Source organism: Phoca vitulina, unplaced genomic scaffold (assembly GCF_004348235.1).
Source record: "Phoca vitulina isolate PV1807 unplaced genomic scaffold, GSC_HSeal_1.0 scaffold66, whole genome shotgun sequence".
In the NCBI taxonomy this organism is placed as follows: Eukaryota; Metazoa; Chordata; class Mammalia; order Carnivora; family Phocidae; genus Phoca; species Phoca vitulina.
Genome location: NW_022589769.1, coordinates 7,183,295 through 7,198,088, shown reverse-complemented (window position 1 = coordinate 7,198,088; position 14,794 = coordinate 7,183,295). Strand labels below are relative to the sequence as shown.

At 53.9% G+C, this 14,794-nt stretch overlaps 2 protein-coding genes across 7 annotated transcripts in view; one reads left to right on the top strand and one right to left on the bottom strand.

Moving 5' to 3' along the window:
* MYH11 (myosin heavy chain 11) overlaps nt 1-14,794 on the top strand; it is a 112,562-nt gene that overhangs the window by 93,666 nt on the left and 4,102 nt on the right. For 5 of the 6 annotated variants that reach the window (XM_032392201.1, XM_032392203.1, XM_032392200.1 and 2 more), the window contains 14 exons: nt 382-526; nt 2,445-2,651; nt 4,061-4,165; nt 4,254-4,406; nt 4,632-4,880; nt 6,329-6,541; nt 6,892-7,104; nt 7,361-7,522; nt 7,938-8,066; nt 8,343-8,431; nt 8,875-8,998; nt 9,625-9,833; nt 10,748-10,856; nt 10,948-11,120. In XM_032392201.1, coding sequence (XP_032248092.1) covers nt 382-526; nt 2,445-2,651; nt 4,061-4,165; nt 4,254-4,406; nt 4,632-4,880; nt 6,329-6,541; nt 6,892-7,104; nt 7,361-7,522; nt 7,938-8,066; nt 8,343-8,431; nt 8,875-8,998; nt 9,625-9,833; nt 10,748-10,856; nt 10,948-11,120 — 2,280 coding nt within the window. Of the gene's footprint in view, nt 1-381; nt 527-2,444; nt 2,652-4,060; nt 4,166-4,253; nt 4,407-4,631; nt 4,881-6,328; nt 6,542-6,891; nt 7,105-7,360; nt 7,523-7,937; nt 8,067-8,342; nt 8,432-8,874; nt 8,999-9,624; nt 9,834-10,747; nt 10,857-10,947; nt 11,125-14,794 lie in introns of those variants that run through there. The other variant, XM_032392205.1, reaches the window with a different exon arrangement.
* Nucleotides 4,710-14,794, bottom strand: part of NDE1 (nudE neurodevelopment protein 1) — a 45,661-nt gene continuing 35,576 nt past the window's right edge. The window contains exon 9 of the mRNA XM_032392207.1: nt 4,710-4,766. Within this exon, the coding sequence (XP_032248098.1) occupies nt 4,757-4,766 (10 nt within the window). The 3' untranslated portion in view covers nt 4,710-4,756. The remainder of the gene's footprint in view (nt 4,767-14,794) is intronic.

Below are 14,794 nucleotides of genomic sequence, written 5' to 3'. Positions count from 1 at the left end.
TACAATGATGTATATAAAGAACTTAGGTCAGAGCCTGGCATATGGTAAGTGCTCAATAAATAAGAGCTCATTTTAATATTTGAGGAACATTTTGCAATTCACAGATGTTCTTTCAACATGTTCCTGAGTATTCTTGTGTATTGATTTGCCGGCCTTGAGAGTCTCTGGGCAAGTAACCATGCTCCTCATTTTGCAGCCGAGGAACTGCCGGGTCCAGAGAGGTTAGGTGACTCCCCCAAGCTCACCCAGCCAGGGAGGGGCTGCCCTGATGGAGACCTTAGCTCTGGGTCCCGGGAGAGCTTCTCATTCCTTTGCACAGCACTGTCTGAGGTGAAGCCCTGTCTCTACCCAACGGCCACCCTCTGGGTTCTTTGTGCGCAGGGCCAAGAGGGAGCAGGAGGTGACGGTGCTGAAGAAGGCCCTGGATGAGGAGACGCGCTCCCATGAGGCCCAGGTCCAGGAGATGAGGCAGAAGCACACACAGGTGGTGGAGGAACTCACTGAGCAGCTTGAGCAGTTCAAGAGGGTACGTCCTGATCTTTTTGGTGACCACACGCAAAAGCGATATGGCGACAGCTTCCAATAACTACAGATCAGGGTCTGTGCTGAGACACATAGCCAGCCCTACAAGACTGTAATGACAGTGGTCGCGAGAGCATTTATTAAGCGCTCCCTGTATATATGTCAGTTGATCCTCACAACCACCTATGAGGTAGGTACTCACCCAAGGTCATACAGCGAGTGACCGAGCTGTGATTTGAACCCAGGCAGGCAGGGTCTATAATCCACTGCCCCCCAGAGATAAGCCACTATTGAGCAAAACTTCTGGGAGGATAACTTAAGATGGAGAACATCATATAATTTCTCTGCAGATTGGAGGAAAACAGTTCTCTGGCAGAGTTTGAGAATGACTGGATCTAATCGTTCTTTTCCCCGCTGTGGTTAGCTATTTGGGGTATATGGGACATGGGGCAGCGAAATAGCACTCCTCTGAATGCTTTGTGGGGAACTTCCTCTCCCTTGGGAGAATTTCCCTGTGTTTCATTCCCAGGGGGAGCTTTTTAGCTTGCAACATCTGGATTGTTTCCCTCAAGATCTGAATTCTATCCCTCACCTTCAGTGAATATGGCTTCCCGGCATCCCGGCACTTTCTGGATATCCCCCCAAGCTAGACTAAGTGGGGGTAGCATTACCTAAAACTTGTTGGAGTTTGCATTTGTTTCTGTCACCAGCCCAGGTGAATATTCTTCAGGAGGTGGTTTACTAAGCACCTTCCTGTGAGCTGGGTCACGGCTGCTTCTATCAGAATCTCAAAATTTCCTGCACTTGGAAATAAAGGCACCAGCCCCTTATGTCGCACAGACTATGAGCCAGATACTGTTCCATTGCTTTACAAACACGAATTCATCTCCTCTGTGGCCTTGTTAACGAGCAGATCCCCTGGCCCCATCTTCCGCCCTTATATAGGTGGTCTTAGGACCACTCTGAAAAGTGCGGTGCAAGACTGAACCCCCCCACCCCCTCCAAATGAATAAAAGGACACTTGTTCGTGTCCTCTTGTCAAGTGGGATCTGAATACTAACTTTTGACATTGTCTCAATTCTTTGTGCATGTTGGACAAATAAGATTTTGCTAATCGTAACTACAACGTACATTTCCCCTTGCGGTACTATGTTGAGTAAAAGTGATGAGTGTGGACATGCTTATCTTGTTCCTGACCTTAGGGGAAAAGCTCTCCGTTTCTCCCCACTGAGTATGATGTTTGTCTTGTTTTTTAAATGTCAGAATTCCTGAGGTATATGAAGTAAAACCCTGTAACTGTAAAGTTCAATGAATTTTGACAGATATATGCATTTGTATAACCACCACCTATCATGATAGAGAACATTAGAATTTTTTTATAAAGAAGCTGGAATCCAAATTTTTTTTAAATGTTATCTTAAGATTTTATTTATTTACTCATGAGAGACAGAGAAAGGCAGAGGCAGAGGGAGAAGCTGGCTGCCCACTGAGCAGGGAGCCCGATGTGGGGCTCGATCCCAGGACCTTGGGATCATGACCTGAGCCGAAGGCAGATGCTGAACAGACTGAGCCACCCAGGCGCCCCTGGAATCCAGATTTACGTGACATTTCTTTATTAAAATGTTGGCAACTGAGACTAGGTCGACCAGGACATGACAATAAGTTGGATGTAGCTCATGGAATGCTCGTTTGCAACCTTTGAGCTTTAGAAAAACAGAATACAGGAAGTCTTACAGTGACCGCGTGTCCCCCACCTCACTGCGTCCCTCCCTTGAGGCGACAAGCACAGGTCCTTAGAACCCTCCTGACTGGCAGAGGGAAAGGGAAAGAGGAAGATGCCCCAAGGGATTGAGGTTCCGATCTTAAAATGCGTTCCTGGCCCGAGCTCTAATGCCTTCCCTGCCCTCTGTGTACCCGGCCAGGCCAAGGCCAATCTAGACAAGAACAAGCAGACACTGGAGAAGGAGAACGCCGACCTGGCCGGTGAGCTGCGGCTCCTGAACCAGGCCAAGCAGGAGGTAGAGCACAAGAAGAAGAAGCTGGAGGTGCAGCTGCAGGAGCTGCAGTCCAAGTGCATCGATGGGGAGCGGGCCCGGGCCGAGCTCAACGACAAGGTCCACAAGCTGCAGGTGAGGCGGCCACACCGCAAGCATCCCTTGGTCCCAGCCCTGCAGGGGGATGAAGCTTTTCCCAGCGAACTGAAGTCTCGCTTGCTGCCAAGCAAGCTGGTTTCCTCTTGTTCCATTCCTCAAGGACAGGAGATGGGCTCTCTCTTCCATTCGATCTTTAGAAACCTTCATCTGCTCATTCAGCAAACATTTGAGTATTTGCTGTAGGCCGGGCACCATGTTTAATGCTGAGATACAGCGGCTAGAAAGACATGGCGCCTGCCCCAATAGAACTCTGACCCAGTGGAGGGAAAGGCATTTCTAATCCCATGAATGAATGTAAAATGATGCAGTAAGTGTAAGTAACCAGGGGCCTGGCCTGTAGGAGGAGGAGTTGGGAAAGGCTTCCCTAAGAAGGAGGTATAGTCTGAGATAAGTAGAAGGCTAGGACGCAGAGGGAGCAGCATGTGCAAGGGCCCAGGGGTAGGTGGGAAATTAGAAGAGATCACAGAAGTTAGCTAGAATGCTGAGCTGGAAGGGGAAATGTGGTGTAACGTGGGACTAGAGAGGTAGGTCATGGCCGAGTGACACAGGGCCTTCGAGGTCCCATTGTATGTACATTCGTCTTTACTCTGAGTGACAAGAAGCCATTGATAGGTTTTAAGCTGAGCAAGGACAAAGTCTGTTTGTCTTTGGTCTTATTTAGCTTTGACTAGACGTTTGGCCTGACTTCCATTCATGCGATACAGGCAGACCTTTGATAAATATTTAATGTGCTTATAGCCTGGGGCAAGGGAGCAGGGGAAGCATTAAATATGATTTTTTTCCCCCACATGCAGGGGAGAGCAGGGGTTCTGCTCTCATAACATAAGCAATGTCCTAGAGGAGCAGAGTCAAGATCATTTATACCCTCATTGTAAGTGGGAAGAGAATGGACAGTGGGATGATATCTCCAAAAGGACCTGCTCGCGCATCTCTGGTTTTGGCCATAAGGACCCATGAAAGGGCCAAGAGTAGGGGTGAGGAAGAGGGTGGTGGAAAAAGGGCCCTGGGAAGTAGAGGGCTATCGGTATCCTCTTCTCCAGCTGTAGGGAACAGGCGAGTCCAGAGCAGCTCTATGTCTAGACTCAAACCGGTTTCATTTTTTGCCAACCTTGGCAAGGATCCAGGACCTAGGATCCACTGAGCGGGATTAGGACCCAGTCAATACAGTTTGGGGCTCTAAGAGGTTCTTAGAACCAGGCATCCCAACTTGTAGGCAATTCACTCCCCTTGGGAGCCATGGGGCTACCGTGATCAGGCCCCATAGCTCGTGGGTGTTTCTCAGTCGGCAGATACTGCACGACCTATCGTGTGAGTAGAGAGGGCTTCTCTTACTTACCGGGGATCCTGTTCTGGAGGTTCTAACCACAGTCTCTTGGCATCCTCAGAATGAAGTGGAGAGTGTCACGGGGATGCTCAACGAGGCGGAGGGGAAGGCCATAAAATTGGCCAAGGACGTGGCGTCCCTTGGGTCCCAGCTCCAGGACACCCAGGTGGGTATTCAGCCACATCATCCAGAGGGACCTGGGGTATGAGCTTCCCGGGCATGGGTCCCTGGGACTTCCACGTGTCCTTCCATAGGAGCTGCTTCAAGAAGAAACCCGGCAGAAGCTCAATGTGTCCACCAAGTTGCGCCAGCTGGAGGATGAGAGGAACAGCCTACAGGACCAGCTGGACGAGGAGATGGAAGCCAAGCAGAACCTGGAGCGTCACATCTCAACTCTGAACATCCAGGTGCTGGCTGTGTGTCCTTGCTTTTCTAGGACTGAGCCTTGGGGGGAGATCAGGAGCTCGATGGGGCCGTGGTGGTGTGCTGGAGCCATTTTGCTTGGCTCACTGGCTCCCCCTGCTGTTGAATTTCTGCAACGCAGAGAAGGTGGTCTCTTCCCAGGGTGGGGTCGGGGATGGGAATCAGCCAATGGCCCTCCTCTTACGGGACCCCGGACACTGCCATTTTAGCTCTCCGATTCGAAGAAGAAGTTGCAGGACTTTGCCAGCACCGTGGAAGCCTTGGAAGAGGGCAAGAAGAAGTTCCAGAAGGAAATCGAAGGCCTCACCCAGCAGTACGAAGAGAAGGCAGCAGCTTATGACAAACTGGAAAAGACCAAGAACAGGCTTCAGCAGGAGCTGGACGACCTGGTCGTCGATTTGGACAACCAGCGGCAACTCGTGTCCAACCTGGAAAAGAAGCAGAAGAAGTTCGATCAGGTAGGGGCTGGAGGGTGGTCCGCTCTGTGCGCAGACTCGGGCCGGGGCAGGTGGGGCTGCGGTGTATCTGCATTCCATCCCCTGCTTTGCTGGCCGCGATGGAAGGCCAGCTTGCCTCGGGTGACCCTGAAACACGAGGGCTTTCTAGGTCAGAGTGAGGAGAGCGGCCCCACCCGGACGGGACTATTCAGGTACCCCCACCAAGAGGCTCACCTGTGACCCCGCTGATGCCTTAGTTTCTAGCCCCGATAAGGAGATTCATTTTATTCACTCAACAAGTATTTATGGAGTGCCTCCTGAATATTCCAAGTAATTTAATGTTTCTACCCTTTAGATAACCACTTTCCCCTAACATTTCATTACGCACAATTTCAAGCACCCAGCAATGCTGAAAGCACGAAACAGTGAACACCTATATGCCCACCACCTGCATTCGATCGTGAACGTTTTACCAAACTCACTTTATTACATGTTTACTTATAAGGATGAACTGGACATGTCAGTGGTATCTTATCTTTTGGATGCATTTCAAAGCAAATTACAGACCTCCCCCTCCATACCTCAACACTCTGTGTATTAACTAGAGTTCCTATTTCAAATACGATTTTGCTTCTTGTGAGATAAAAATTTACCTACACAGAAATGCACAAATTTTTAAGTGTACACTCTCTTGAGTTCTGATAAATGCATCCACCTGTGCGGCCCAGACCCCCAAATACCGACTTTTACTTCGTTACTCAGAGTTAGCAAACATCATTTGGTTTGCAAGTGACTTGGGGTTATCCTAAAAATCAATTTGGGGATTGTACTGGGTCAGAGCCAGAGGCGTGGGGGCTCAGAGCACCAGGCTTCTAGATGACATGCTGGCCCTTCCCTTTTTTTGTCTCTGTGCGGTTGACCTGTCTTCCCTGTTTCCACTCTGCTGTCCCATTATCGGTTTCAAGGCCTGAGGTCACGTCTTTTATTTTCCTGTCACGTTTGGTGTAGGGTTTTTGTGTTGACTGTGCTATTTGGGGGCCCCTATTACTTACCTGTCTTTGCTGACTTCTAGAAGTCTGGGTTTGGCTCTCTCTGCAGATGAGATTAATGTCCCTAACTCTGGCTCCTGGGGCACTTTTGAGAGCCAGAGACGAATGGCCATGAAAAAAACAAAAAGAATTATTGGCCCCCGGCAGGATTAAATGTCACTTGGACCTCAGCAGCAGTGTGTTCTAACCAACATGGGCGGCATAAGTGATTTCAAAGCACAAAGACTCAGCAGATGCTGGTTGTGCTAGAAGTCAGAAGCAAGCTTATTATTCATTCTTGCCATAGATATCTTGACTGGTTACACCTGCCCCTGAGTACATTTAGCAGGACACAAGGCTTCTCGCCCTTATTTGCAATGAAATGAAGCTGAGCTTCGGGTATGCGGAGGGGTCACTTCCGGGGCTTCTGTTGTGTTGTAGTTGTTGGCCGAGGAGAAAAGCATCTCTTCCAAATACGCGGATGAAAGGGACAGAGCCGAGGCAGAAGCCAGGGAAAAGGAAACCAAGGCCTTGTCCCTGGCACGAGCCCTCGAGGAGGCTCTGGAAGCCAAAGAGGAACTTGAGAGGACCAACAAAATGCTCAAGGCCGAGATGGAGGATCTGGTTAGCTCTAAGGATGACGTGGGCAAGAACGTAAGTCGCTCTCCGTTGTCTTTGCTCACTCACATGTCACCAGCCCACCCTCCCCGCTATTTATCAGTCCCTGGGGCGGGCTGGGCAGGGGATGGGGGGGCTGGCTCTGTGCCTCTTTGATGTGAAACCATAATCGGGACTGAAGGCAGTCCCTCTGTCACCCACACACTGGCTGGGAACAGCAGTTGGGGTTGGGGTCTGAGTCCAGGGCTCCCAGAGGAAGGCTCTGGTCTTGACTCCTTGGCCATGTATCCTGTGGGGGGGCAAAAGGCCCTCTCTCTGACCTGAATGAGCTTCCTATCATTGTGGGTTGCCTGCCCATCTACATGAAGTCAACTCTCACGTGAAAGGTCCATGAACTGGAGAAGTCCAAGCGGGCCCTGGAAACCCAGATGGAGGAGATGAAGACCCAGCTAGAGGAGCTGGAGGACGAGCTGCAGGCTACGGAAGATGCCAAGCTGCGGCTCGAGGTCAACATGCAGGCCCTCAAAGGCCAGTTTGAGCGGGACCTCCAGGCCCGCGATGAGCAGAATGAAGAGAAAAGGAGGCAGCTCCAGAGGCAGGTAATCCGGGGCAAGTCAGGGAGAAGCGGGGCTGGGGTGGGAGGTGGGGTGGCCAGTTTCCTTCCTCCCACCACCACCTCCTGGCCCGATGGGAGACTTGGTTTTCTCCCCTGCAACCTGGGGATGAGCAGACCCACCTGGCAGGGGGCTGTGCACACCTGGGAGCTGGCTGAATGCTGGCTGAGGCCGGGGGTAGGGGGGAGGGCCTCCAAGGGACGGGTCAGCCCAGCAGCGCACATCTCCCCTCCTCGCTCAGCTTCACGAATACGAGACAGAACTGGAAGATGAGAGAAAGCAACGTGCCCTGGCAGCCGCGGCCAAGAAGAAGCTGGAAGGGGACCTCAAAGACCTCGAGCTGCAGGCCGACTCGGCCATCAAAGGCAGGGAAGAAGCCATCAAGCAGCTTCGGAAACTGCAGGTGGGTGATGGCTCAGATGCAGGGCGCAGGGGGAGGGAGGCCATGACTTCCCCGAGGCCGGGGACGTCAGCAGCAGCAGGACGCGTGCCTGTCACTGGTGCCTACTAGCTGCTGTTTTCCCCGCCACAGTTCGGCATTTGGGGGCTGTTTCCTGCCCTGGGTAAGGCACGGTTACCGGGCATTTGGCCGTGGCCCTCCGATCGCATGGCCATTTTTTAGGTCTGCTGAGCCCATCCAGAACGGTGCCCCTCAACAGCAACCTGGCCATATGTGAGGTGGTGGGCTATGCTCATACGATGGGGACGTCTCTGTGGTCAATCGTGGAAAATCCTAGGGGTTGGCACGCAACGATAATTTGGGCAGAACTTGGGTGAGTAAGGACATCTTAGCTTGTCCTTCCTGTTGACTCACGCAGGCTCAGATGAAGGACTTCCAGAGGGAGCTGGAAGACGCCCGTGCCTCCAGAGATGAGATCTTTGCCACCGCCAAAGAGAATGAGAAGAAAGCAAAGAGTTTAGAAGCGGATCTCATGCAGCTCCAGGAGGTAACGCTTTCTCTCTCAGAGCCTCAGACAGGGGTCTCTTGGTAGGCACCCTCAGCACCCCAGTGATTTCTTTCGCTCATCCAGCATTCCACATAGGCGGACCCCCAGAGTAAGGGCAGGGAAAGACAGGATTTTTCTCCTCCAATATAGATGCAGGGCTTCCCCTGAGCTCAGAGAAGGCATAGCCACTTTCAAGGGTGGCTGTAGAAACTGCTGGGGTTCAGCCCTTCCGTGGAAGATAACAGGTTTCCTTCCTCCCCACCCCCCACCGTCCAGGATCTAGCCGCGGCTGAGAGGGCTCGCAAACAGGCCGACTTGGAGAAGGAGGAACTGGCCGAGGAGCTGGCCAGCAGTGTCTCAGGAAGGTATGGAGCCACAAAGGGAGGAGGGGGTCCTAGACTCAGATGATGAGGGAGAGGCAGCTCATGGGAGAACCTCCCGGACCCCCGTTTTACTGCTGAAAAGGACAGTGTCCAGCTGAGCTTGTCACAGGGGTCACAGGTGTCTCCACACCCCATTTGAGTGTGTGGCCAGGTTGGTTCATTCTGAATGAGCAGCATGGTGGGGCTGGGGCTGGGGCGGTTGGGGACACCAGAGAGGGGAGGGCTGATCTTGGTGCCAGGCCCCGGCTCTGCTGATACCTACTGGATAGGAGTCCTGGTCCCCTTTTTCCCAGCTGTGTGACTGTGGACAAGTCTCTCAGCCTCTCTGAGCCTCAGTTTCCTCCTGGGCATCGCTCCTCCAAGGAGAGGGACTCTTATAAGCCAGGGGGAGGCTGGAGCCCCAGATGTAGCTGCATTTCCCTTAGGAACACACTTCAGGACGAGAAGCGCCGCCTGGAGGCGCGGATTGCGCAGCTGGAGGAAGAGCTGGAGGAAGAGCAAGGCAACATGGAGGCCATGAGTGACCGCGTGCGGAAGGCCACGCAGCAGGTGGGGGCCAGAGCGGGGCAGGGCGCCGGAGCAGCACCAGCGCTGGGCTTCACCTGTAAGAAGCCCACCCTGGCCCAGCGACATGCACTGCAGGCTGCCGTGGGCCGGGCCTGGGGGGCGGTGGGGGGGGGGGGGAGACGGGAGCGAGGGGCCAGCACGCCTGCTCCCTGCACCCAGTCCCACCTCTCGGGGTCCTGCAGCACCCTGCCAGCCTGCGGTGTCTCCGCTGGTGGCCAGTCTAGGTCTGGCTCCCTCCAGCAGATGCCGTGTGCCTGGAGGAAGGGCCTCGGGGTACTTCTTGCTCTGTCCCCAGCCCCCAGCCTTATCCTCGTGAGTACTCAGTGCCATTACTGAGTGCCAGCTCCAGGACGGGGGCTTGGGACCCACCACGTGACCTAGAAACGGGGAGCCTGGGTAGCACTGGGACGCTGCCCCTTGAGTTGTGCCCAGGAAGGAGCTGGTGGCTGCAGGAGCCAGGGAGGGCTCTTGGGGGCTCCAGCTCCAGGGACCCACGCCAAAGCCGAAGGCTGGTGGGGGTTGGGGGGCAGCAGGAGACGTTCGTCATCTCCGTGGACCATGCCGGGCTTCTGTGCCCTCCACCTCATGACCTTCACCGTCCTCCACAGGCCGAGCAGCTCAACAACGAACTGGCCACGGAACGCAGCGCAGCCCAGAAGAATGAGAGTGCAAGGCAGCAGCTCGAGCGGCAGAACAAGGAGCTGCGGAGCAAGCTGCAGGAGGTGGAGGGGGCGGTCAAGTCCAAGTTCAAGTCCACCGTCGCGGCCCTGGAGGCCAAGATCGCACAGCTGGAGGAGCAGGTCGAGCAGGAGGCCAGGTACGTGGGGCCCGGGCTGCGAAGACAGCACGCGTGCCAGTGAGGGGTGGGGGGGCCGGGGGGCCCTTAGGCTCTCTGGGCATCAGTTCTGGCTGGGAAATAAGCCCCGTGGTACCCGGGCTGCAGTTGTACCGGGAGATGGGTGTGTGAACGCCAGGGCGGGGTGGGCCAGGCCCGGAGAAGGCCCTTAGCACTAGCACTACGTAGCAGGCCTGCTCCGTGAGGTCAGCCAGCCTCCCCGGGGGCACGCCGGCTTTTCCTGGCCTGTGTTTGCAGGACGTCGTGTTAAGGGCTACACAGAAAGTCCCAATCAGCAGCCTATGCAGCCCAAGCAAGTGTGGGAAGGGCCCCTTCTCATTTTAATGAGAAAGGAAGGTCACAGCACCGTGGTCACCGGCAGACCGCAAGGATTCTGACCCATTCTTTTTATTTTGGTAGTGGCTTTACTGATAACATCCATACGATAGAATTCAGCCGTTTAAAGTGTTCGGCTCAATGGCTTGCAGTGTATTTGCAGAGAGGGGCACCCTCTCCACAGTCAACCAGGGAACGTTCTCGTCCCTTCAGTAAGACACCCTGTACTCCTTCGCCCTTGGTCTCCCCCAGCCCGCAGCAACCACTAACTGACTTTCCGTTTCTGTGGTCTATTCTGGACATTTCATATAAATGGAATCACATACTCCGGGCCCTTTTGTGACTGGCCTCCTCCACTAAGCGTGTCTTCAGCGTTCACCCATGTTGGAGCAGGTGTCAGAACTACATTCCCTTTTACGGCTGAACCCTGTTCTTCTACCTGATTTGGGGGAGGAGCCCCGACATGGGGCTCCGGAAAAGCGCTCACAGTGGGCATGGTGCGGGTCGAGTCTGTGCGCCAACGGCAAGGGAAGCCATCCCCTCTCCCTCCGTCTATGCAGAGAGAAGCAGGCGGCCGCCAAGTTGCTGAAGCAGAAGGACAAGAAGCTGAAGGAGGTCCTTCTGCAGGTGGAGGACGAGCGCAAGATGGCAGAGCAGTACAAGGAGCAGGTAAGCCAGCTCCTCGGGCCCCTCCCGGCCCGCTGCCGACCCTACTAAAGGGGGAGGGCCCTCCCCTAACCCTCGGGCGTCTCCCTGACAGGCAGAGAAAGGGAACGCAAAGGTCAAGCAACTCAAGCGGCAGCTGGAGGAGGCGGAGGAGGAGTCCCAGCGCATCAATGCCAACCGCAGGAAGCTGCAGCGGGAGCTGGATGAGGCCACGGAGAGCAACGAGGCCATGGGCCGCGAGGTGAACGTGCTCAAGAGCAAGCTCAGGTAAGGCTCGCGGGCCGGGCTCCGGGTAGGCCTGACGCGCCCACAGTGAGTTTCTTTATCGCTGCAAAGGACGCCCTTTCCCCAACGCCCCGCTCCTTTCCACGGGTTCCCCCTGCTCGTCCGCACTTCTGCAGGCACCAGTGTGTGCCAGGCCAAACCCGTGGGCGCGGATCCTCCCTGCGGTTCTGTAATGGCTGCTCCCCTTCCCATCCCAACCTCAGGTGAGGAGGAAGAGGCCAATCCCTGTCCCCTGAATCAGTACAAGTCCCTTCTCTCCTGAACCTCTTTTCTGGACTCTCTTCGGCTCCTTGGTCTACCTCCGGGTCTCTCATCACCATTGCTGTTTGTTTGGGGCTGGATCATTCTTGATCACACGAGCAGGCCTGTGTACTGTAGGATGTTGGGCAGCATCCCCAGCCCCTCCCCACTGAATTGTCCCAACCCAAAATGTCTCCAGACATCGCGCAATGCCCCTGGGGGTGCAGTCGCCCATGGTCGAGAACCTCTGCCCTAACTGGGGCTGAGTTCTCCCCCACACTCCTGCACCTCTGGGCCTGAAGGTGGGTAGGCAACGCCCCCTGCTCCTCAGGGCTCCTTCCCATCCCCACTGGTTCCCTGAAGGCTGGGGCCCCGAGCCTCCTGGCACACGTGCCCACAGCCCTCTAGGGGGGGTGATCCAGCGTCCCCTGTCCTTGACCTTCTCTCCTCCGCGATCCCTCCGTGGGCGTCAGCATTAGCTTGACCTTGCCCATCAAGCATCGAGTCTTCTGCCTGCCACCTTTTTTAAGTTTGTTAAAAACACAACCCAAATGAAATACACTTTCTACCTTCGGCTGCTCAGAATGGTTTGAGAAAAGCAAACACGGGCACTGCCCTTTCCTGCTGGGTGTTCTCTAGGGCCATGTGGAGCAGACCCCACTCAGTGCTTCCTGGACCTCAGGCTCCCCTCATCCTCCCTCTCTCTTGGACATTGCTTTTCACTTTCGCCCCAGGCTTTCTCCCCCCTGCGCATCCTTACAAGCCCCCGTTTCCCCCATCGACCCACCTCCTGACAGATGTATTCGTTTCTTCTCTGTCCCCCATTCTGGGCTGGACCCTCCAGCACCAACTCAGGCCAACACCTCTGGTAGACGTACCTCTCTTGTTCACTTAAGGACATTGTTCCAGAAATTCTTACCCTTCACTCCTTTGCAATGTTTTCCCTCAACAGAGTCATTCCATGAGCTGAGAAAACCTCTCAGCCCCACTCCCCTCCTACCCTTTACCACAAAACCCTAATGGTCAGTCCTCAGGCCTCACCCGACTCAGCTGCAGCATGCCCTTCCTTGGCTGGGCTTCCCGGACACTCCCCACAGCTGGTTTGCTTCCTGCTTTTCTGGCTGTCTTTCCTCACCTCCTCTGCTGGTACATCTCCTCGTCGGCTTGCCATTGGCCTGCCCCGCCATCTTGGTCTCTCTTCATCTCCATCTCTGCTCACTCCCTGGGTGATCTCAACTAGGCTGGTGGCTTTTTTTTTTTTTTTTAAAGATTTTATTTATTTATTTGAAAGAGAGAGTGAGAGAGAGCACAAGAGGGGTGAGTGGGAGAGGGAGAAGCAGACTCCCTGCTGAGCAGGGAGCCCGATGCGGGACTCGATCCCGGGACTCCAGGATCATGACCTGAGCCGAAGGCAGTTGCTTAACCAACTGAGCCACCCAGGCGCCCAGGCTGGTGGCTTTTGAATTCCACTCACAGTGAGTGACTTCCTCGTTTCTATCTCCAGCCCAGACTTCCTGGAACCCCAGACCCTCACACCTTGAGCCCTGACTGAACCCCTTCACCCCCAAACCAGCTTCCTGCATAGACTTCTCTAGCCCAGCAACTGGTTAATGATAAAGCCATCATTAACCCAGGCCACAAACCTGGGGTCATATTTTTCCCTCTCCCTTATACCTCGCATCCAATCTGTCAGAGAATCTGGTCAACTTTCCTTAAAAATACCATATATCCAGAATCCAACCATTTCTTGTCATTCTGGTCCAAGCCACCCTCTCCTAACATCTAGATAACTTTTACAACCTCCTCATGGGCCTGTGTTCATGCTGTGCCTTTATAGTCTGTTTTCAACACAGTAGCCAGAGGAATCCTGTTGAAATGGAGGTGAGTCACGATCCCCCCCTTTGCTTGAAACTATCCAATGGCTTCACCTCATTCAGACTGAAAGCGCCGTCTTTACAATGGTTGGTTCCACTAGGCCCTAATGATCTCCATCCACTGCCTCCTAAATGAGCCCTCCACCTCTACACACGCTGCCTTGGGGCCTTTGCACTGGTGGTTCCTTCTGCCTGGAATGCTCCTCCCCCAGCTCTCCGCATAGCGGGATCCCTCCTTCCCTTCCTTCAGGCACTGACTCATCCACATTCCCCTGTCTACAACTTCCAACTTCATTCCTTGCTGTTCTCCTCCTCCTTGCCCACCTATCACCATGTAACCTATTTATTTTACTTATGTCATTTGCAGCCTTCACTTGGGCCCCACGAGCACAGAGGTTTTATCTGTTTATTCATCCCCAGTGTCTGGGATAGTGCTGGGCACAAGCCTTCAGTCACTGAATCAGAGATGATGTTTCCCCAACCTCATTGTCCTATCACCTTGGCCCTTCTGCCTTAGCCTCTTACCACCTGTACCACTGTTGACTTCACGTGGTCTTTGAAATTAACTGTTCTAATCACACGCACATCCATTTGCAAATAAATCCTACCACCCCTGTATTGTTAAACCAGCATCACCAGCATTAACAGGTCACAACGAAATTAAAATAGTGAAAACAAGACAATAATGAATTCTAGCCACTGTGGCTACGAATTGATGACTATGACCAGAAGGCCTACTTCTCCGTTAACAAGGGAGAGACAGAAGACATTAGCACCAAAAAGACCGTCTCTGACATAATCAGATGTATTTAAAAAGAGTTGGAAAGGGAATACCTTTGTCACTGTGCAACTGAGTTATCCAACGGCATGCCCAGGAACCATCTGAAACCACCTGCCGTATCAACTCCAGACTCTCAGAACCACTGCATGCGACGAGGGGAAAGCCCAAACCCTTTTCAGAATGGGGAAGAGAAGGGCTAGTACAGGGTAGAGGGCTTCTGGAGGGAAACCCCCCACTGCTGGGATGGAGGCCAGACGTAAGCCCTCGGGTCCAGCAGGGGCTTAGGAACAACCCCCAGGGTGATGTCAGCAAGAGAGCTGTTCTCACCACGCAGGCCCCTGGAATCTGCCCCCACTGGTGACTGGTCCCTGCCCCTCCTCGGCGCTGGGCTGAGTGGTGGGGCAGCAGTCAGCCACGCTGGCTCTGTCACCCTGAGCTGTCACTGCTCCCTTTTCTCAGGACCAACGATTCTTTTGGCATATGCTGAACATCCCCTGTGGGTTCTGCCCCAGACAAACGGCCCTTCTTAGGCTGACCAGGCCAGTATTGAACATTCCGTTTCTTACAGTCCTAGTATGAGCATCCACTAAGGCGGGGTGAAGACCGAGCAGTACGTCTCACACTCCTGAGTCTCGTACGTGTGCAAAACCTAAAGTCAGGTGCTAGAACTTTGCATGAGGTTGGCAAGCCTAGCCGGCTCTCGGAGGACAAGGAATTGCAAAGCAAGTTTCATAGTTCTACCGACCCGACAAATCTCAACA